The sequence below is a fragment of the Ciconia boyciana genome, chromosome 7 (genome assembly GCF_034638445.1).
Source record: "Ciconia boyciana chromosome 7, ASM3463844v1, whole genome shotgun sequence".
Taxonomy (NCBI): domain Eukaryota; kingdom Metazoa; phylum Chordata; class Aves; order Ciconiiformes; family Ciconiidae; genus Ciconia; species Ciconia boyciana.
In genome coordinates this window covers 56,817,630-56,839,340 of record NC_132940.1, presented here as the reverse complement: position 1 = coordinate 56,839,340, position 21,711 = coordinate 56,817,630, and the positions used below count along the sequence as shown (strand labels likewise).

The 21,711-nt window shown below is 66.8% G+C and overlaps 1 protein-coding gene and 2 non-coding genes across 9 annotated transcripts; all 3 read right to left on the bottom strand.

Moving 5' to 3' along the window:
* Positions 1-1,396: 1,396 nt before the first annotated feature.
* EIF4G1 (eukaryotic translation initiation factor 4 gamma 1) lies at positions 1,397-20,516 on the bottom strand. Of its 7 annotated transcripts, none has more exons than XM_072868858.1 (33): positions 20,382-20,487; positions 19,159-19,219; positions 17,688-17,796; positions 17,503-17,589; positions 15,831-16,004; positions 15,380-15,479; positions 13,464-13,576; positions 12,283-12,375; positions 12,131-12,197; positions 10,893-11,765; positions 9,536-9,624; positions 9,147-9,333; positions 8,642-8,775; positions 8,252-8,389; positions 7,887-8,060; positions 7,611-7,808; positions 7,199-7,345; positions 6,868-7,104; positions 6,677-6,781; positions 6,112-6,265; positions 5,904-6,004; positions 5,702-5,804; positions 5,479-5,581; positions 4,563-4,819; positions 4,353-4,468; positions 4,036-4,208; positions 3,754-3,879; positions 3,576-3,657; positions 3,283-3,381; positions 3,026-3,160; positions 2,854-2,935; positions 2,635-2,775; positions 1,397-2,523 (listed from the first exon to the last, which is right to left on the bottom strand). In XM_072868858.1, exons 3-33 carry the CDS (start codon positions 17,760-17,762, stop codon positions 2,342-2,344), a joined length of 4,845 nt encoding a protein of 1,614 aa, XP_072724959.1. In that variant the 5' UTR covers positions 17,763-17,796; positions 19,159-19,219; positions 20,382-20,487; the 3' UTR covers positions 1,397-2,341. The 7 variants fall into 7 exon arrangements, with proteins under 7 accessions (XP_072724959.1, XP_072724962.1, XP_072724963.1 ...); XM_072868861.1 differs by having other exon boundaries at positions 5,479-5,569; XM_072868862.1 differs by having other exon boundaries at positions 8,252-8,371.
* On the bottom strand, positions 8,135-8,210 carry LOC140655055 (small nucleolar RNA SNORD66). The gene has a single exon (XR_012043630.1). It is a non-coding gene; the product is annotated as a small nucleolar RNA SNORD66 (small nucleolar RNA).
* Positions 9,414-9,490, bottom strand: LOC140655054 (small nucleolar RNA SNORD66). The gene has a single exon (XR_012043629.1). It is a non-coding gene; the product is annotated as a small nucleolar RNA SNORD66 (small nucleolar RNA).
* Positions 20,517-21,711: the final 1,195 nt, after the last annotated feature.

Below are 21,711 nucleotides of genomic sequence, written 5' to 3'. Positions count from 1 at the left end.
TGGAGGAAGAGGGGGGTTGAAGGAAGAGGAAGAGGGGGATGGAGGAAGAGGAGGGGGGGCGCCGGGGGAGAGGAGGATGGACGAAGGAAGAGGAGGGGGCTGAGGAGGAGGAGGAGGAGGAGGAGAGGAAGGCCGGGAACCGCGGAGAGCGCCGTGCCAGCACCGCGGACAGCGCCGCCCCGCCCGGCCCCGGGGCGCCGCCGCCCCCGCGACCCCGGCCCCGGCCCCCCCCCGGCCCTCGGGGCCCCGTGCGAGCCCCGGGGGGGACAAGGGACAGGGACCCTCCGGCCACACGGCACCCCTCAGACCCGGGCCTGCCCATGAAAGGGGGCTCTGGCCCTGCCTGGCCCCGCCTGGCCCCCCCCCGCCCCCCGAGGGGCTGATGGTGCCGGAGGGAGCGCACAGCCCCTGGCAGGGGCTGGGGGTCCCGCCACGCTGGAGCTGGGTTTCGGGCAGGTGGGTGCAGGGTTTAGGACATCACATCTGACAAGAGATCCAGGCCAGCACTCATGCCAGGCTGAGGGGTGAACCTGCAGCTAAAGATGTCTGTTCATTCTGAAACCTACTGATGGCAATTAATGCTGCAGTACCTTTTCCCTGGCACAGGGGGGCACAGGAGGGCGCTGCCAGGGTGCCAGCCTCCCTCTTGGCAAGCAGGGTACTGGAGCAGCCCAAGGGCCTCCCTCTTTACTCACTCGCTCCCAGACAGGGGGAGCTCCTGGCCAGTACCCCCCCACAGGCCCTGCTGGCCTTTCCTTGCCAACTGCTTCCCAGCATTAGTGCTGCCAGGGTTGCAGCTCAGACAAATCAGGCTCTAATCTGGGGAACAGCCTCCGGTTAATTATTCTGTACCCTCTGGGCCACGGCCAGCGTGACTCAGCAAGAGGCAGCCCAACGCACCAAAGACCAGCCCCCCACCCTCACCTCCCTCCCCAGCAGGGATACCCCCACCAGGGACCCCCAGCAGGGCTGGGGGCAGCCCAGGCTCGCCCCATCTCCACCCCACCCGCAAGACAAGAAGGCCCCCCACAAGAGAGAAGGTTGTGGGAGGGAGCCCAGCTCATCTCTCCCAGCTCCTGCCCCGAGACAGAGCCCAAGCAGACCACACAGGTCCTGCCACTTCTGTGCCCGCAGGAAGAGGAACGCTTGGGGACACTGGGGCTCTGCTCCGCAGCCAGGGTGCTGGCAGGGCTGCCCGCTCCACCGCGGGACACCCTGTGCCAGGCAGAGCTCCAGGCAGATCCGACCCCCTTGCCACCCTCCCGGCCCCGGGGTGGTGGGTACCTACCGTCTGCCTTGGGGTGCCGGGGGAGGCTGGCCCCTAGGCTGGCACCCCCACGCCAGCCCAGGCGCAAGGGACATGGGACGGGGGGCGGCAACAGCGGCACACGGGGCATTATTTAGCAATGTTCTTTTATTTCCAGTTTTAAGGTGAAAAGATGCCTTTAAATCTTCAATTAAATACTCCATAAAGAAAAAAAAAAAAGCAAAAGAAAAATTATTTACAAATTCACGTGACCAGTAATTGAATCCTTGTTTTAATAATTACACGTGCGGCTCGTCACATCCGGCGCTCTATAAATACAGGGGACGCGGATGGGGGGCCGCCCCGTCGGTTGCCCAATTGTGGCCTTAAACATTTGGGAGGAGGATGGGGGCTTTGGGTGGGGAGGAGGGCACTCAGCCTGGCCCAGAGAGAAGGGGTCACCCCCCCTCCTCCCCGGCACCCTCCCCAGGTGTCAGAGCAGGAGCTGGGGGGGGGGAATGATTTATATTTAAAATAAAAAACCATAGGCAGGGGGGTCCAGGCAGTGATGGAGGAATAGAGAGAGGACAGGGGAGGGGGAGAAATCACGCTCCTGTCCCCAAACCAAATTTAATTCAGTTTATATATATATAATCTCTCTATATTTCAGTACGAAGTGGGGAGGAGGAAGAGGAGGGGGGAGAGGAGGGGAGAGATGTGTCCCCATCCTGTCCCCCTTCCCCATGACATGAGTCCAGGGGTGCTCTGCCCTGCTCCCAGAGGCCCGCTGTGCCTGCGCTGGGAGGGGGGAGAGGAGGGGCCCCGAGGGGACCCACTGTGACAGCCGCCTCCGTCAGCATCTGTTTATTATCATTGTGACAAACTAGTACAGGCCTCGCAAACAGAACCGGGACGGGGGGAGAAGGGAGAGGAGGAGAACTGAAAAGAGAGAGGGGGGCTGCGGGGGGCACAGCAGGTCCCTCGGCCCCAGCGTCAGCAAGTCCAGGGGGGCTGGGGGTGGGAGGGGATGGAGTCGCTCCCCGGGGTGCCTCACTCTCTCTCTCCCCCCTTCCTCCTCCTCCTCCTCACAGCTGCTCAGTTGTTGTCCGACTCATCCTCGGCTTCCCGGAGCCAGGTGAAAAAGGCTGTCACCGATTTGAGAGCCACCCCTTTGCCCTGCTGCTCGGCCGGGTCCTTGCTGGACTCCCACTTGTAGAAAGCCTCCTCCTTGATGACATCCTCGTCGTAGAGGGCGTCAAAGAACATCCGCAGCAGGTCTGGGGGGGGACAAAGGGGGACCCCTGCCATTCCCCAGCCACCAGCCACCCTGCTGGGGTGGGAACATGCCTGCCACCCCCCTCCTCAGCCCACCGTCCCGCGACACTCACTGGGAGGCTGGTCCAACTTCACCACCAAGGCTTGCAGGGCATAGAGTGCCTGGAGCTCCTTCTGCTCGTCCCGTAGGTACTTCTGCAGCAGCTTGGCTTGGTTGCGGATGACCAGGGCGTCCACGCGGTAGGGGTTCTCGACTGCGGGAGACGGGGCGTGAGAGGGGGGCGGCATGGGGAGGGGACACCCCTCCTCCCCTGCCTCACCCTGGTACTCACAGACAATGGCTGAGTGGCACACAGACGTCATCAGGGCCCTGATAAACGTGTTGGACGAGACCTGCTGCTCGCTCAGGTTGGCCTGGAGGAGGGAGGGTAACGGAGCTGTGAGGTGGGGAGGGAGCCAGGAGGGAGCCCCCGGAACCCACGGGCGCTGCGCCCACACCCTCACCTCGATCCAGTCGTATATTCTTTGGTTGTTCGGGTTCTCCTTCAGCAGTTTGTCCATTTGCTTGCACAGCTCCTCCGAGGTCAGCTCCTTGCGGCTCGGCGTGTCCGAGCTGTCCCCCATTGTGTACTCCAATTTCTGGGGGAGCAGACAGACAAGCTGTTAAAGGCAGTACGAGGGAACACCATGCTCCCAGAAGCAGGATCCCCCAGGGTCCCCCCACGGCCTGTCTCTGCCCCTCGCTGCCACTGAGCTCCCACCTGCTCTGTGACAAATTTGTTGACATCCTGGTCCTCAGGCAGGAATTCCTTCCAGCTCAGGCCCCCGTCCCGCCACAGCTTGCCTGCAGTCTTCTGGCTCTGCAGGACAGACAGACAATCGGCATCAGCACCCCATGCCCTCCATCTCCAGGCAGGGGGATACTGCGGCTTGGCCATGCCACCCCCGTGGCCTGGTGCAGAGGGGTTCAATCCCTCCATGCCAACTGCCCCCCTAAGCAGGCTGCCAGTCCCCAAGGCAGCGGCCGGCAGCTACGCAAGCCCCATGCACTTACCATGCCCTTGCACAACAAGCCCAGCACCTCGACCAGCAGCGTGGTGGCCTTCCCAATCGGCACCAGGGGCTTCGTTATCTCCCTGCGGGGCACAAGAGACCTGGTTGAGCTACCTGCCCCCAGGAGCCCCCACACCCCCGGACCCCATGGCAGCACTGCAGAGGGGCACGGCCCTCACCTGAACAGCTCCTCCATGGGGATGCCTTCCTCTTGCAGGATGGGGGTGATGAGCTCGGCCAGGTACAGCCAGATGTGCGGGATATCGATCTCCATGTCTTCTGCGATCTCCAGGATCTCTCGCAGCCTGCAGGGCAGAGGGGGGCCGTTGGGATGCAGCAGCCCCCGTGCCCTCGGCTGGGAGGGACCTCAGGAGGTCTCGGTGATGAGCCCTGCTCAAGGCAGGGCCGAATCCAAAGCCAGGCAAATACCAGCTCAGGGTCAGACTGCCACGGCCCCTCACCCTTTGTAGTACTGCTCCTTGGAGAGCGTGCCCGCCTTCACCAGCTGGCACAGCAGGACTCCCATGTGCTCACGGGAGATGGTGCTCCTCTCCAGCGTGGACTCGATGCCGTTCTGCACGAAGATGTAGAGCGAGGAGGGGCTGCCCAGCTCCTGCACGCACTGCAGGGCCTCCTGCAGGGAAAAGGGGGGTCAGTACTGCCCCATGGCCAGCCCCAGCTCCCTTCTTCCTCATCCAGGCACTGCCTGCACCCTGCCCAACAGCGCTACCGCCCAGGGAGCCATATGGCGCTGTGCCTGGCCACCCCCTCCTCTCACCTTCATGTCATTGATGTGCAGGTATTCCTCTATGATCGCCTTGGATTTCTTCTCCAGCTCCTCTTCCGACAGTGCGGGCTTGGGGGACGCTGCAGGAGGTGCTGTCTCTTGCTTAACTGCAAGGAGAGAGCAAGGATCAGGCACCACCTGGGGCAGGCAGAGCCCCAGGCCGCAGCCAGACCCCCAGGACACCGCTCCTCCCCAGCTCACTGGTCTCTCGGCTCCTGTCCCATTCCTCCGTCATGCTAGCAGCCTTGCGCACGGCCTCGGGGCCGCCCTGCTTCTCCCGTTCTCGGCTCCTGTCCTCTGTCTCTTTGCTGAAGCTCCTCTTGGTGAGGGCAGACCTGTTCCTGTCTGCCCGCTCCCCCCGGTCGGGACGCTCTTGGCGGTCGCTGCCCTTCTCCGAACGTGACTCCCGGTCCCCTCTGTCCCCAGCCTTCTCTGACCTGTCGCGGCTGGAGCTGCTCCTGTGTGAGAGGAGGATGGACACAGCGTGAAGAGCCCATCGCCACCCTCCCCGACTCCAGACTGCAAAGCTCTGCGAGGCAAGGCTGTCCCACTCCAATCCCAGCCCCTTCCAGGGCCTCTTCTAGCACTCGACCACCCTCAGGGGAAAACACTTTTCCCTGTTTCTCCCCTGTTCCAACTCATGCCCTTTGCCTTTCGCTCTGTCCCTTGGCATGGCTGAGCAGAGCCTGGCCCCATCCTGCCCACACCTTCGCCCTGCTGCAGACTGTGGTGAGATCCCCCTTTGTTTACCTCCTCTCCTGAACAAACCCAGCTCCAACTCTCCTTGGAGACCTCGTGCTCCAGCCTCCACGGGACTCCCTCCAGCCCATCCATGTCCATCTGGTCCCAGGACCCCCAGACCGGACCCAGCACCCAGGTGTGGTCCCCCAAGTACCAAACAGTGGGGAGAAAGCCCAGGGTGGGGTCAGCCTTCTTTGCCGCAAGGACGCGCCACTGACTCCAAGCCCCGCCAAGGCCCCATCCTGCTACAGGGGATTATTCCAGCCCAGATGCCATACGTTTGCCTACATACTGACCAACCACTGCCCGATTCGGGGGGTTCCTCCTGGGCTGCAGACCAGCACGCCCACACGCCAAGGCAGGGCTGGCCCCTCACCTCTGCACCACGCGGCGGGACTCCAGGCTCTCGGCAGGCGTCGACTGCTGGAGCGCTGAGAAGCGGTTCAAGGTGCTCGTGGCTGGTCGCCCTGAATCAGATGCTGGGTGTGAAAAGAGGGAAGTCTCAGAGTTCGGCACCTCCCCAGTACAGGAACTGCCGGAGGAAGGATCCCTCCCTCCTGCCCCGTCCAACAGCACCCAACCAGCCCCACGCTGCCTACCTGAATCTGCAGGCTTCGCGCCAGACCCTCCGCTGCTGCCTTTGCCCCAGCTCAGCCGCCCGCCTGGCGCAAAGAGCTGGTTGTTGGAGTCAATGGATCCAGGCTGCAGGTGGAGAGACAGAGTCAGCTCTGAACCCCATACCAAGGCAGGATCTGGGCCAGGCAGCCAGCTCAGCTGCCCACACTGCACCCCCAGCCTCACCTTGGTGATCTTTGTTAGCCGGCTGGTGTCGATGGGCCGGTTGCCCTTGCTGATGGGCACCGTGTTCCAGCCATCGTCTGCGACCAGGCTCCCGCGCCCACCTGGGCACAAGGGGGACAGACATAAGGTGCAGCCCAGCCTCAAGCAGTGCCCAGCGGGAGCAACCCACCCCTGGCAGCCTCAGGTGCCCCCAAGCCTGGGCACTCACTGCTGGAGGATGGCCCGGGGGGTCCTCTCCTCTTGTCCTTCGACATGAGCTGCTGCACTTTGATGTGTTCCCGATGCTCCTCCATCTCTGCTTCCTTGTGGATCTGGTCAATGGTTTTGGGGCCCTGGTCTCCTCGCCGCGGCACCCAGCTATTCTGCAGAGGGCAGGTAAGGAGGGAAGAGGGCGCTGAGCTGGCTGGAGGACGGAGGCAGACACATTCCCCCTTCCCAGCCATTCCAACCTCAAAGCCTCAGGCCTGTCTCCCACCTTGGCCATCACAGCTCCCCATGTGCTGTGGCAGCTTTTGGCACAAAAGGGCTCAGTTTCTGGAGCCCCCCTGCATTAAACAGCCGCCGGTTACTGTGTGCCCACTACCACTACCATGCTAACCAAGGCCTGGGGGCTAGCATGGTGTCTCTGGGGCTGGCCACAGGTTACACACCCACCTCTCCCCTCCCGGGGATGCATGGACTACTGGCACTCAGAGGACACAGGCCAGCAGCTCCATGGGACCAAGCAGGGGACAGAGGACAGTCCCTGGGCAATAGCAGGCCATGCACTTTACCTGTCTGAGGTCAATCACATCCTGCAGCATGAAACGGATTCGGGATGATGTCTTCTTCTCTTTTATGATCTTCTCCATCTGATTGAAGTACTGGTCCATCCTGGGCTATAGAGGGACAGAGTCACGGTCACATTCCTCCCAAAGGCAAGGGCAGGGCAGGACAAGGCAAGGCAGGGCAAGGCAAGGGGTACCTTGGCCTTCTCAAAGTCCAAGTCCTTGCCAATGGTGGTAAGCAGGCGGCAAAGGCACTCAAGAGACTCCTCATCGTGGTTTTTGAGCAGCTTCACCACACAGTCGTGCATGATGGCCTCCGTCAACATCTTCAGTTTGAAGAGCTCTCCGATGAACTTGATGTTGCCCAGGGATCGCCGGCGGGCCTTGTCCCGCGCCTCCTCCAGCTCGTCCTTCATGCGTGCCTTCTCCTCGGGCTGCAGGGAGGGCACAGCAGGGCAGCTCAGAGCCCAGAGCCGCCCTGAGGATGCCCACGCCAGCCCTCGGCCGCAGCCTCCCACCCCAACTCACAGCACTGGCATCGTCCATCTCCTTCTGCCGCTTCTCAAAGATTTCATCATCGTCCTTGTCCTTCTCAAACTCCTTCTGGCAGCGGTTGAGCAGCAGCTTGCGGAAGTTCACAGTCACCGTGGGCTTGTCTGTTGTGGGCACTTTGAGCTGAAGGGAAAGGTACAACCCAGGCAAGGAGCATGAGTCATGTCTCCCCCAAAAGCTGGCCAGCTAAGGCCCAGGCACTGCTCAAACCAGGGAAAAGCCACCCTACACCCTCATGATGCCCTGCTAAGACTCTGGACTTGGTCCTCCATCCACATGCCCCAGTTTCCCCACCCTGCACAGAAGGACCTGCACCCTGCTGAGCTCAGCCGAGGCCCCCAAACAAACCCCTGCCAGCTTGGCAGGAGACCCCCCAGCTCCTGCTCACCCCCATAAGGCAACGGCACATGTTAGCATAGGCAACAGAGAAGTTTGGCTCCGAGATGGCCTTCTCGAAGACGAGGTCGATGACACCCTTGAGCCGCTCCTCCGTGTCGATGGACAACTCCATCACCTGCTTCATCAGCTGCTGGAACATCTGGGGCGTCAGCTTGTTGAGGATGCTGCGGACACGGCGGAGCAGTTCCTGCGAGGACAGCAGGGTCAGCGAGAGCCGGGCACGTCCCTCCCTGCCCTCCCACAGCCCGCCTGCCCCAGCTCCCACCTGCGTCTTGATGTTCTCAGGATCCTCCTCCTCGGAGGCACGCTTGCTGCTAGGTTTCCAGGCCTTCTCGGCCTTGTTCAGCTTGACATCCTCATTGAGGGACACAGTGGCAATGATTTTGCGGGGCTCCTTCCTCTGGCTCTGCTGGGAGCGGCGGGGACCCAACCCTGAGGGCTGACACGGGGAGAAGAAACTCAGCTCTTTGCTCTGGGACCAGCCAAACTGGCTCCTGGGGTGTCCCCATCCGCCTGCTCAGATCCTCAGCTCCATCACGGACATCAGTGGCCCAGACACAGCGGCTCGAAGGCTTGATCATCACGGAAAGGCGGAGGGGGACAGCGTGGGTGAAGCAAGCAAATACTCACCAGGCCCCGGTTGCCCATGACGGGCCGGCCGAGGTTGGCGAACGAGGGTGTGAAGTCAGGGCTGCAGTTCATGCCACTGAGGCGGATGGGGTCGAGCGCCCGCAGTGGGGTCTTGTTGGCCTGCGAAGGTACACAGGGCTGAGGATGCCCGGGGGCAGAGGAGCGGGACGGATCCATCCCCCAGCCTCAGCGCCGGGACAAAGAACTGGAAAGAAGGCCCCAGAGGTGCCCACACACACTGACCCCAGGCTCAAGGCTCGTTGCAGATGCTGCAACAGGACCCCGAGCACGGCAGGGAAGTCCCTGCCCTGCCTTGACAAGGCACAAAGAGGAGCCACACCCCCACCTGGGCACCACCCATGCTCCCCCAATTTCCAGGGCCGCACCGACCTTGTCCAGCACCACATCCGTGATCTGGGGCAGCCCCTCGGGTTTCTGCATGCTGACGAAGATGAACTGGAAGCCCAGCAGGAACTCCCGGTCATATCGCTTCTTTTCCTCGGGGTTCAGCGGCTTCCATTGCTCTGCAGTGGGGGGCGAGAGGGAGACCCTGATGTGGCCTGTCCCGTATCCTCCATCCCGAGCTGCAGCAGGTCCAGGCCCACCCAGGGACCAGCAAGGCGGCACGTAGACAACTACAGAGCTGCCCCGGCCTGGTACGCCATAAGCAGGATGCTGCTCGCTTAGACAGAAAGCCTGATGCCACCAGCTCCCTGCCTGCTGCCAGGACCCTCGCGATGGGGCCTCTGTCTCCTACCCTGTGCCAGGCTTCGGGACAAGATGGGAGAAGAGCGTGAGGTTTAGGACAGCTAGACCATGCCACCCCCACCCTCCCCACTGCTGGGTCCAGAGGTGGTGGCTCCAAGTGGAGGCCTGAGCCAAGGCACTTGCTCACCTTCCTTGTAGCGGTACTTCTGGTCAGCAGCCTTGCCCTTCTCCGGGGCCAGCTTGTCCTCCTTCTCCTCCCACGTCTCCTCCGACTCTTCCTGTGGTCGGGCAGGGGCTGCGTCCTCTGCTTCGCGGGCAGGGGCGGATGCGGGGGGCTTGTTCTCCGCCTCCGAGGCACTGTCGCTGATCTGAGACTGCATCAGGAGGGACAGGGACAGTGGTCACCCCATGAGCCTGGTCCTGCACCCTCCACCCTGCACCCAGGCGTTCGCCCCCCCTCAGATCCTCATTACCATCACAGAGCATCAGTGGCCCAGACACGATGGCACAAAGCAGAGTTCATCACAGGAGGAGACAGGACACGGGGTGACCCCCAGACACCCCTGGGACACTCACCTCTTTAAAGGCATCCAGCAAATCGCCTACTGCCTCCTTCTTGTTCAGCTCCTTCATCCTTCGCTTCTTCTTTGGCACCGACACGGCGACTGCGAGGAGAGGCAGGGAGGTGAAGGACAGGAACCCTCCCAGTTCCCCACGTACCCTGACACCAGCTCCGGGGTCACCAGCGAGGCCCCAGTAACACCAGGCAAGCTTCAGGATGGGGCCATGGGGAGCCACGGGGACGTAGTGCTGCCACCCCAGCACAGCCCCTGTCCCCAAACACACCGTGTACCCACCTGGGCTTCTGCAGCCCTGCAGATCCTACACACAGCCCCCCAAGGCATGCCGCTCCCTAAGTGAGCACCCCAGAAAACACCCTGTACAGACGCACCTCACACCTCTTCCCCATGCAGCCGCTGCACCCCGATTTACCCTTTGCCTCTCCGAAGCACCCCATCCACACCTCTTCCCTAGCGCAGCGCTCCCCATCCTCCTCAGGGGATCCCTGCAGACGCCCACAGCCCTCTGCCGTGCAGCCCTTACGGGGACACCCCTGTACACACCTCTGCCCCCATATACTCTCCCCTCCCTGGCACCCCTATACACCACCCCATACGGAGGTGTTCCCCAGAAGCACATCTGCCCCCAGGTCACCCTCCTATAGCCCCCCGTATCCCTGCACAGGGTGCTCTGAATGAACATGTCCTGTGTACCCTTCTCCTTCATCCTCCCCCAGTACTCCTATGTAACCCCCACGCTCCTGTGCGGGGTGCTTAAAAAAAAAAAAAAAACCCAAACCAAAACAAAAACCCACCACACACAAAACCAAAACAAAACCCATATCTTCACCCCAGCATATCCTCAGGGCACCCCACTTTCCCCAGGCACCCATATGCACTTGCATACCCCTACGCAGGGTGCCCCACACAGCTACAGCTCCACATCTCCCCTGCCACCCCTCCACTTGCTGAACCTCCCCGTGCCCCCAGACGGCTGGGGACAGCCCTCAGGTACAACCCCAATGTAGCCGCCCTACACCCCTGCATAAGGCATCACATAAAACACGCTTCCCTCATGGCACCCCATGATCCAGGGCACCCCAGACGTACACCCCTCTATACCCACCCCATACTCCTGCATATGGATGCATTCCCCAGACATCTCCCCCCATCTCGCCATCCACAGGCACCTTGTGTCCCCCTCAGCACACCATACCCACGCGTCCCGGGTCACGTAACCCCGTCCCCCTCTCAGATACCCTCCCTGTACCCCATGCCTAGCACCGCACCTGGGTGACGCCCCCCCCGCCCCCCCCCATCACCCATCCTGGGGCACCCTGCGGCCCCACGCGCCCCAGCCCAGCATCCCCAACCTTGTGTGGTCGCCTCCGACGTCTGCGAAGGGGCAGGGACCGGGCTCGAGCTCCGCTCCTGGGCCTCACCAGGGCCTTCGCTCTCCTCCTCCTCCTCCTCCGCCGGGGGGGAGGCAGGGGTGCCGGGCTGAGCCGGCTCCTTGGGTTCCGAGATGGGGCTGACATCCGACTCGGGCTGCTCCTCGCTCGGCTCCGCTTTGCCAGTGCCCTCCACCCCGTTGGGCAGGGGCAGCTCTTCGGGCTGGGCGATGGGGGAGTCCAGGGTGGGCGTGGGCACTGGTGTGGGCACCGGCACCGGCTGGCACACGGGCGCCTCGGGGACCGGCTCAGGGGCCTCCTCTAAGACCCCGTTGGCCTCAGCGGCGGGCTCGGGGTAGGGCTCTTCCCGGGGTGGCGGGGGGCTGGGGGAGGCGGCTTTGGCAGGCGCTTCGGGAGCCTGCGGTACAACAGGCGGCGGCGACGGCGCGGCCGGCACCGGGGGCACGGCTGGCATCGGGGGGACAACGGGCACCGGCGGGGCCTCGGGGGGCACAGGCGCCTGCGGGGCGGGCTCCGGGAGGGGAACGGCGACCTCCTCCTCCTCCTCCTCCACGGCCACGGTGTCCATGTCGGGCGTGGGCACGAGGGGCAGCTCCACAGGCCCTGGCACTGTAGTGATGGCGCTAAACGTCTTGTGGGGGTCGGGCGGCGCCTCGCCCAGCTCCGCTTTAGTGTCCGCGTCCACGGGGGGCTCCATTGGCACCAGCGTCACAGCCGAGAGCACCACGGGCTCCACCTCGGGGATGAGGGGAGGGGGAGGCGACGGGGATGCTGACTTGCTGGGCTCCAGGGAGACGGGCTTGCTCACCACCAGCGCGGGCTTCGGGCGGTCATCTGCAAGGTGGGTGATGTTAGTGGGGGGCTCTCCGATCTCCTGCTCACCCCGCATCACCCCGAGATCCCTCCATCTGCAGGAGGGGTAGGGACAGATGTGCCAACCCACATCACAAAAGGGTGATGGGGACAACGGGGGTCCTCCAGTGCCCAGGGGACAGCTGGGGTGAGCAGACATCCCCCATAAACTCTCCCGGACCCAACACGGGGACACCAGTCCCCAGGTATGTAGGGAACACGTCTGACCCCACAAGCCCCAAGTGAACTGAGGAATGGTGGGGCTGGCATCTCACACCCCATGGTGCCAACAACAAGGAGCCTGGCAGCAGCTGTGCTGGCTAGCACACCCCGGTGCGGGCACTTACCTGGCCGGACAATAACTGCTACATGGGGGGTCTCTCCGTTGGCCTGGGGCTCCAAACCGCTTCCAGCCTGGGGGGGGGGGGCAAAGAGGGAGTTCGGCAGGGCCCCATGCACATCCCACTGCCCCAGTCAGGGAGTCAAGGGGTCCCCTTACCTGTGGAGGGGTGGGGGTGGATGAGGTCCTTCCTCCGGACATAATTTCTTCAGTGATGTCTTTGCCACCTTGGTTGGGGTCTCGTATCCGGATCTGTCCACGGGTCAGGGCAGAGAGGGGGAAGCTGTCAGCAGGGTGGGGGACACAGCACACGGGCCACCGCCTTCCCCTGGGCCCGACACCCCCAGGACACCCCCTCCTCCGAGGGGAGAGGCGAGAGGCTCATTCAGCACTGTGCCTGCCCTGGCCACGCACAGCTTGGGGACGGACGAGTGCCACCTCCCCTCCCCACAGGTGACAGTGCCCCACAGACACCAGCCTGTCCCAATGCCCGGCAGGCAGGGACAGCGTGGGGCAGGACGAGCCTTTCAAGCCATCGTGCCAGGCAGCCGGAGCCAGCGCCATGTCCCCAGGCTGGTGCCCATCTCCAGGAGTCAGGGGATGCCAAGGCATAGGGGCTGCAGGGACTCCCCCTGCCTGGGGGACAGCACAGGGGACCAGCCTCAGCATGCAAAAGTCACAGGGAGCTCCGTGCCACCCCAGGCACAGCCCATATGCCCACAGCCTCACTGGCCCTGTGCCTGCCGTGGGTGCGGCAGGAGCCACAGGGCACCCCACTGGGGGGCAAGTGGGGGGACACACGTGGGTCCAGGACTCTGGCGCGGGGCACAGTGCAGCCAGGGGTCTTATTCTCCCCACCCCCAAACATGACCTGCTCCCAGGGCAGCAAGAGCAAAGCCCGAGGGGCACTGAGGCCCCTCTGCCGAGGAAATGCCAGCATCCCCCCTTCCCGGCCTGGCAGCACCCCCTGCCCCCCAGCACAGGGCCATGCCGGCAGCCGCCCGGCTCCCCACTATAAATAGGCCCCACGCGAGGCCTCCAAGCGCCGGCATCTCCGGGAGCAGACAGCAGTTGGCAGCCGCGGCACCCCCGCCCCCCCAGGAGCCATGACTCAGCACAACGCTGCCCGCCGGGACGGCCAAGGTCGCCGGCACCACCGCGCACCCCGGTCCCCTCGCTGAGCCCCCTAGCCTGGGGGGGGGAGGGGCACGGTCCCACGCCGCCCCCCTTCCCCGGCATGCTGCACCACATCCCATCCCGCACACCGTGGGCGCCAGGGGCTGGCACGGTCCCCTCCTGCACGCAAGGCCCCCCGTGCCTGGAAGCAGATAGCTCCTTACCGTCTTGCGCTCTCGTTTTGGGGGGATCGGCGGCTGCTGGCTCACAATGACCTGAGCGGTGGGGACCCCTGCCGGGAACTGCTGTACCCCCTGTGCCGGGTAATAAGCACCCGCTGCAGGAGAGGAGAGAGCGTCAGACCGGCCAACCCAGATCCTTCAAGCCCGTCCTGGGGAACCCCCGATCCCCCCAACACAGGGGTCTGTCAGGAGCCTGGGGAGCCCGTGCCGCTCTGCAGCAAACCCCCATCACATCCGGCCTAGATCGTCCCAACCCGCCTGACAGGCCTGACCGAATTCCTTCCCTGTGAAGCACAGCGTCCCAGCATCGTCCCCACGCCCAGCCGGGCCCCGCGGGCGCCCGCCGTGCCCACCGGCTCCACGCTACCGACGGCCCTGCCGGGACGCTCGGCCATGCTGGGTACACACGTCCCGGCTCCGCGGACGGCTGCCTTCCTGCCGGCGCCCTTATCTCCCCGGGGCCAGCACCAGCCCGAGGGCGGCACCAGGCAGCCCCGTCCGCACCCTCCATTCACACCCAGGCCGAGGGGCTCGGTCTCCCCGCATAGCCCAAGCCCCTGCCGAGCCCAGCCCAGAGGACGGAGCCGTGCTGGGGGCCGGAGGCAGAGCTGGACCCCATCCAGGGCTGGCACAGCCCCCAAGAGGTGCTCCGCTCCTCCCAGGGCATCCGGGAACATCACCCCCAGAGCAGTGCCACGGGGATGGGGGCGAACAGGCACAGCTGGGCTCTGGCCCCCTCCGGCTCCAGTGCCTTCCCCGCTGCGCTGAGCCTGGAACTCGCCCAAGGTGCTCTGGGGACTGCCCCGTCCCTGAGCCAGGGACCCCTCCCTCTGCCCGGGGGGACGCAGGGGCACCGGACAGGCCTCACACCCTGGGATGGGCCAGGTGCAGGGGGAGGGAGGGAGGGAGGGAGACAGACAGACCCGGAGCTGCCCAGCCCTGGGGACCAGGAGGGCCGGCCCGTCTCGCCCGTCGAGGGGCACGCCATGCCAGGCCACCCATCCAGTCTTGTGGGCAAGGGGCACGCTGCTGCCAGCTCCCCTGGGAACAGCCGCAGCCCCAAAGCAGAGGCGGAGGGCAAACCCATCCCGGGACCCCGCAGAGACACCCAGGGGATGTCCCAGCGCCAGGCACAAAGGAGCGGCTGTGCCCTGGCCCGAGCACGGGAGCCGGCCGCTGCCGGGGGGCACCTCCCTCCTCCGAGGGGCCGGCTGGGCCCCAGGACAAGAGGGAGGGAGGACGGGCACGTACCTGGCTCAGGAGAAGCCCATCTCTGCCCCGGTTATGCTTTGCTGCCGTGCCGGGGCCGGGCTGGAGGCCTCGGCTCACATTTCTGTGTCTGCCGGGCCTCCCGGGACCGACCAAGCCTAAATATAGTCACAGCCCGGGTGGCCACATGCGAGCGGGGGGAAGAAGGGAGGGCTGCTTACACCGCCACTCCCCAGCGCCAGGAGCAGCCCCGGCACGGAGCAGCCCCGGCACCCCAGGCTTGGCTTCTTGGGGAGGGGGAAGCTGAGGTGGAGTCAGCAAGCACAAAACTGCTCACCACCTTGATGGTCAGCGAGGGGAAGCAGGGGATAAAGTCTGCCCCGGCCCTCCGCCAGGGGAGTTAAACATTAAACGGCCCCGATTTGGAAAAGGGCGGGGGTGGATGGACCGGTGGGACACGATGCGCAGCCGTCAGCGCTGCTGGGAGACGGGCAACACCCCCTGCCCCCCAAAACAGCCTGTAATGGAGTCACAGACATGGCCCCAGCGAGCTGGCAAAGGCAGAGGGGTCTGTCCTCAGCTCCTGAGCACAGGGGGTTGCAGGGAGGCCTGAAGCAGGGGAGCAAAAAAAGAGGGGGGTGCAGGGGATGGAAGAGCACCAGGGAGAAGAGCAACCCCCCCATCTGTACCGTAAGTCCCGAACTCTGTGGGGCTGGCTCCAGGGTAAAAACTAGGGGCGCCGGGCTGGACCGGGTACTGTTGGGTTGGGACGACGTACGTGGAGCGACCCTGCAGTAGGGGAGAAGGAGAAAGGTTCAGTTACCTCCCCTGCAGGGCACAGACATACCCCCAAACCATTGACGTAACCCCAAACCTGCCTGTGAACCAGCCGGGTGCCAGGGCAGGGAGCAGGACGCAGGCAAAGTGGGCACCAGGCACCTCGGGGGGCTGCCACGGAGGGGGACCAGCGCTGCCTGCTGCCTCTCTACAGAGCCGGGCAACACCCCGCTCAAATCAGTGGGTGCTCAGAGGGGACCCCTTCCGCCCTCCAAAAACAGACCTGGGCTTCAACCCCGGGCAACACAGCCCACCAGTGCCCACCCCAGCCCCCTCCCGCAGAGCCCGGGGCACGGCCCTCACCTGTCCGGGAATGTAATAGGCTCCTTGGGAAGGTGTGTAGGATATCTGGGAGGGTATCATCATCACCTGGGAAGCGGCTGGATACACATGGGCAGGGGGGCCGGGCCGGGCCGTCGTGTTACTCTGCACGCGGGACGCACTGGCGGGAGGCTGCGCCCTGTTCTGGTAGAAATGCTTGGGGAGAGATGAGGCACGGCGTCAGGTGGGGCACCAGCACCCACACCCGGCACCGACGCACACAGGGGGAGACCCCCCCCGCTGGGATGCAGTCCGTCCCGTGTCCGTCCGTGTCCCCCCCCCCCGGCACCATCCTGTCCCCACACACCTGCGGGGCCGCCTGGGTCCACTCGACCCAGCTCATGCCCGGCACGGCCCCCTCCCAGCCCTTCGGGGGCTGGCAGCTCCAGCGCCCGGAGCCGGCCACGGCCGCACGCAGCTCGGCGGCAGCGGGTCCCGGCGTGCTTCACACCGGTTCCCGGCGCTCGCATTGAATGCTGGGACCTGTAGTCCCGCCGTGCCGGAGCCGGACAGCCAGCGTGTGCGGAGCCGGCTATTTCCCCCGGAACCATGCCGTTCATCCCAACCCGGCTTCTTTGCCGGGCAGGAGCATCCCCGGGAGCAGCAGCTCAAGCCCAGCAGCAAGTGGGCAAGGAAGGGTCCACACACGCACCCCGGGGCAAGGAGAAAGCGTTACCTGAAGAGACCTGAATCCTCCCTGTTAGCAAGTGCACGCATACAGAGGGAAAAGGGGAAAGAGAGAGACAGGAGTTACCCGCATTGGGACAGGGCTTGGACGCAGGGTGGCTGGCAGAGGAGAGGACAGGAGGCTGGGGAGCCCTTTGCCTGATGCCCACATCCCAGATCCACCGGGGTCCCCTGTAGGGACCCCCCAAGGGGTAGGGAAGGGTTTGAGGGGCTCCCAGCCAGCATAGCCAAGGACGTCACCAGATCTGTCCCCAGCAGCTCCTCCACACAAGAGGGCTGATGGAGATCCAGAGCCTTGCACGGCACCGCAGGGCCCTGGGAGACCCCCACAAAGTGGGGAGGAAGAGGAAGATGAGGATCAGGAAGGGCACAGGCAGAAGCAGCAGCCTGGGCCAGGGTTAGCACAGGCACAGCCACATGCTGCAGGCTTCATGCAAGGAGGAAATTGGGGAGACACTGCAGGGAAACCCCCCCAAGTCAAGTGGGTGTCCCCCACTTTCCCCAGACCAACCCGTCCCCCAGCTCTGGGGTCCCCACATGCTCCCTGGCCCCTTCACGCCCAGGGTGGGTGTTTCTGTGCAGTGTCGGGGCAGGGTGCTCAGCATGCGGGGTGGGGGAAGCGGGTTAGTACCTGCTGGTGAATAGCCCGAGGCCCTGCTGGAAACTGAGAGAGGAGGAGAGGAAGGTTTGGGGCAGGGGAGGAAGGAGAGAAGAGCAGTCATCACTTGGTGGGCACCCTCGGCCGGAGGCGTCTGCCCTCCCACCCCAGGGCCAGGAGGTCCCGAGGCAGTGGTTGTGGTCCGGATTGCGGGTGCGCTCCCCCTCACAGGCGCACACCAGCCCCGAGGGGGCACCACGGGGCTCCTCGCACCCCTGGGCACTGCAGCGGTGGGGGCTACTCGGCCAGGAGGCAGAAAGCTGCTGGATCCCCCCCATCACCCCCTCCAACCCAGGGCAGAGCCCTTACCTGGCGCGGCTGAGAAGGCGTATTCATTTGTGAGGTCGGTGCCGGGTTAAAAACCACAGGTGCCGTCTGACCGGGTGGGAACGTCGGCTGGAGGGAGGCAGGGAGGGAAGGAGATGGCACCACCGCCCCCGGCACAAACTGGGGAGGCAAAGCTGGGTCCCCCCCACCCTGAAGGGGCCGGTTACCTGCGGCAGTCCGGGAGACGGGGCAGGGTGCGGGGCTGTCGGGGCTCCTCCTGTGGGCTGTGGAGCTTTGTTCATTTCATGGGGTTGTGCATAAGGATCCCCTCGCTATCTGCGGGGACAGGGACAGCGGGCGTAAGCCGGAGATGGGCAGCACCCCAGGCATCTGTCTCTTGTTCATGTCAGCCCCAAAAATGGGGCCTCTCCAGCCCCTGACACCAGCCATGCCCCACGGACAGCATCACACCAGGGCGCAGACCCCCAGCCACCCCCTCCTGCCCCACCGGGGCACAGAGAAAGGGTGAGCACCACCAGGCCGCCCAGCCCGGGCGGGTCCCCGCGCCCTGCGGAGCGAAGACCCCATCGTGCCCCTAAACCCAGCTGTGCCCGCCGGCAGGACTGACCCCTCCCTGAGGTGACCCTGCAGAGCCCGGCCGGGTGCCCCACACAAGCAGGCACCGGTGCCCGTGACCTGTCGCCAGCACCCAGGCCACCACCAACTCCGGGGGGCTGGGTGGGCCGGCAGCACCCCAGCGTCAGCCGTGCCCAGCTCCACCCCGGCTGACCTACTAAGCGCTTCCCCCGGCCGGCCAAACCTGTTCCTGCCGGTGGCGCCGGGTCCCCGGCGTACACCACAAACGCCTACCGGGGAGGGCAGGGAGCAGCTCCCGCGTCCCCCCGCGTCCCCGACGCTCCTGCCCGCTGCCCTGCCCAGGGGAGCCCGCGGCCCCCCGCCACCGCCGGCACCCAGGCGGCCCGGGCACCCTCCCGCCTGTCCCGGGAGGGACTTGGCAGCCGGTGCCGCTCTCCCCACCCCAGTGCAAAGGCCGACGGGGCAGGAAGGAGAGGTGGTGCCCCCCAACCCGCACCCTACCGGGGGTTCCCCGCACCCCGTGGCACCCGGCGAGCCCGCTGCCAGCCGGGGCACCCGAGGGAGCAGCCGCGGTGCCTCCTGTAACCTGACGCCCGGCCGCGTCAGTGCTGCCGGCCCCGCCGGCCCCCAGCCCCGCTGCCGGGCACTGCCAGGCACGTCCTGTCCCACCAACGCCAGGCCACGCCAGCACCCCCGGGCCACGGGGTGCCCCGACCCCCCCCAGGGCTGTACCCTGGCATGCGGCGGGGGGGTGGGTGGCACCCCATCACGGGGGTCCCCCCGGTCGCAAGCCCAGTGGAGATGGGTCCTGCTGGGGTTTCAGGAGGTGGCAGGGGCTGGGCTGCACCCCCCCCGCCCCCGTGCTCCCCTCGGCCCCTACTCACCGGGGCACCGACCGCCCGGCACGCCTGCCCTGCCCTGCCCAGCCCCGGGATGCGGCAGCCTGGGCCACCTTCGGTCGGCCTTGGCACCAGTCACCCCAAAAAAGGGGGGGGGGTGTCAAACGGGGGAGGGGATGCCCGGGGACAGCCCCGGGGCGGGCAGACCCGGCCTCCCCAGCCCCCCACCGCCGGCACAACCGGGAGCGAGCAGGATACTCACCCCCCCGCGGGAAAAACCTGGGCCGGCTGAGCGGGCCTGCAGAGACCGTTCATCCGACTGACTTGGAGAGAGGAGGGAGGGGGGAGAGAGAGATCAGCCCGGGCCCCGCCGGGGGGGAGCCCGCCCCGGGGCCCGCACTGCCCCCCCTCCCCGCCCCGGCCGGCCCGGCGGTGCCCGGGGCGAGGCAGGTCCCGTCCCGGGGCGGGGGAAGAGGAACCGCCGGGGGGTTTTGCAACAGGAGCCGCCGTGGCCGCTGCCTCCCCCGCGCCGGGAGAGGCCGGGGCCCGCGGCCTGCGCCGGGCCCGCAGCCGGGGCGGGGGGGGGGTCCCTGCCCGAGGCCGGGGCAGCCAGGCCCCGTCCGAGCGGGGGGACTGGAGGGCGGAAGGCAGGGCTCCGCGGCGGCGGGGGCTGACTCGCCGGGCGCCCGGGGGAAGGACAAGGCGGGGGGGGGGGGGGGGGTCTGTCCCCGGCGGCGGGGCCGGGCCGGGCCGGGCCGAGCCAGGCCAGGCCGCGGCACCGGCCCGGGAGCAGCCGGCCCCGCCAGGCCCGAGCCCGGCCTCGCCCCCAGGCCGAGGCGGCAGCCCGGCCGGCTGCCGCTGCCGGCTCCGTCCCGGGGCGGCGGGCAGGCCCGAGGCGCCGGCACCATCTTGGCGGCGGGAGGGGGACGTTGGGGGAGGCCGCGGGGGGGCCGAGGCGGCGGGGCGCGGCGCGGGGCCCGGTGCGGCATCCGGCGGCCCCGCTCCCCCCCGCGGCGGCGGCGGCCTCTGCCAAGGACACGTGTCACTGCCGGCCGCCGCCATGGCCCGCGGCCCCGCCGGCACCGGCAGCGGCACGGGCGGGCGCGGCGGGGCGGGGGCGGACGGGCACGCACCACGTGCGGCGGCGGGCCTAGGCGGGCGCGGCGGCGGGAGCACGTGCGCGGCGGCGGGGCGCACCGGCCGGCACGTGGGCGCGGAGCGGCGCCGCGCGGGACCACCGGGGCGGCGGGGCCGGGCCGGGCCCGGCGGGAAGCGGAGCGGAGCGGGACGGGACGGGACAGGGCAGGGCAGGGGGCGGCGGCGGCGGCGACGGGGCGGCGCCCACGTGGTGGCGGCGGCGGTGGCGGCGCGGCGGGGCCCGGCGGCGCGAGGCCCGGGCGGCGGCGCGCGGCCCGGTACCGGTACCCCTCCCCCACCCCCACCCGCCCCCCCGCGGCGCGCGCCCGCCCCGCCCCCGCCCGTTACCTTCAGTCTCCTTCAGCGCGCGCGGCCCGACGCAGCCGCAGCGCAGCGCAGCACGACCATTTCCGGAGCCGCGCCGCGCGCAGGGGCGGGGCCGGGCGCCGCCGCGGGGGAGGGGCGCGCGGGGGCGGGGCGCCGGCCGCCGCGCCTGAAGCCGCTCTGGTCGCCGCCCGCGGCACGTGACGCCGGCGCCTCGCCCCTGCCGCCGCTGTCACGTGGCGGGGAGGGGTCTCCGCTCGCCCCGGCGGAGGGGTGGGGCGGGGAACGCTCCCTCCCCCCCGCGCCGCGCCGCGCCACGCCTCCCGGATGGCCACGCCCACCGCTCCGGCACTCCCCCGCACGCCACGTGCTCCCCGCCGCACCCGGCCCCGGCCCCGGCCCCATCCGGGACGGACACCCGCCCGGCACCGACACCCGCCCGGCACCGTCCGGGACCCGGCGTCGCCCCGCCCGCACCCGCCCCGGATCCACCCAGCGCCGGCACCCGCCCAGGCCCCGCAGCCATCGGCACCTGCTCGCACCCGGGACTTGCACCCCTCCGGCACGCACACCCCTCCAGCGCCCAGCAGCACCCAGAGCCCCCCCAGCACCTCGCACCCACGCGGGACGTGGCCCCCACCCCACAGGACACGGCCTCCCTTGGGACTCAGCACCCCCCACTCTTCCCAACCTCCCACGACCCAGCCTCCATCCAGCACCCCGCACCTGGGCACAGCCCCTGCACCCACCCAGCCGTAGCACCCCGCACCCATCCAGACACGGCCTCCCACGGACACGCAGGCGGGGCAGGGCGCGGACCCCACCCGTTTTGGAAACAGGACAGGGTTTTCCTCTCTTTCCTGGAAATACTTCCCCCATGGCCTCCACCCCACCCCAAGACCGATTTTAACCCCGATGCCAGCTCCGCAGCAGCACCGAACACCGGAAGAGCCCAGCACACCCCGGGGGGGGGGCACCTGAAGCCGGGGAGTCACCACCCGAGGCCCCCCAGGAGAGCAGTCCCTGCCGGGGACAGGCAGCCCTGGGCTGAGGCGTGTGCCAGCACAGCAGGGAGGGGAGTTGCAACACTGCCAGCACGCCCTGCCGCACTCGGGGTGCCACGGGGACACGGCCGGGGAGGAGTGGGAGCACGCATGGCACCCCCCAACTTTGTGTTCAGCCCCTGCTTCTTGGGGTCTGCACTGTGCCCAGCCCCCACGGGCAGCAGGTATCCTCGCAGGGATCAGAGCCCGCCCCAGCACAAGGAGGGTACGGCAGCACTAGAGTCTCCGCATAGTTTATTTCCTTGACTCAGTAACAAAAACAAATAAACAAACAAACTAGGTTTTTTCCC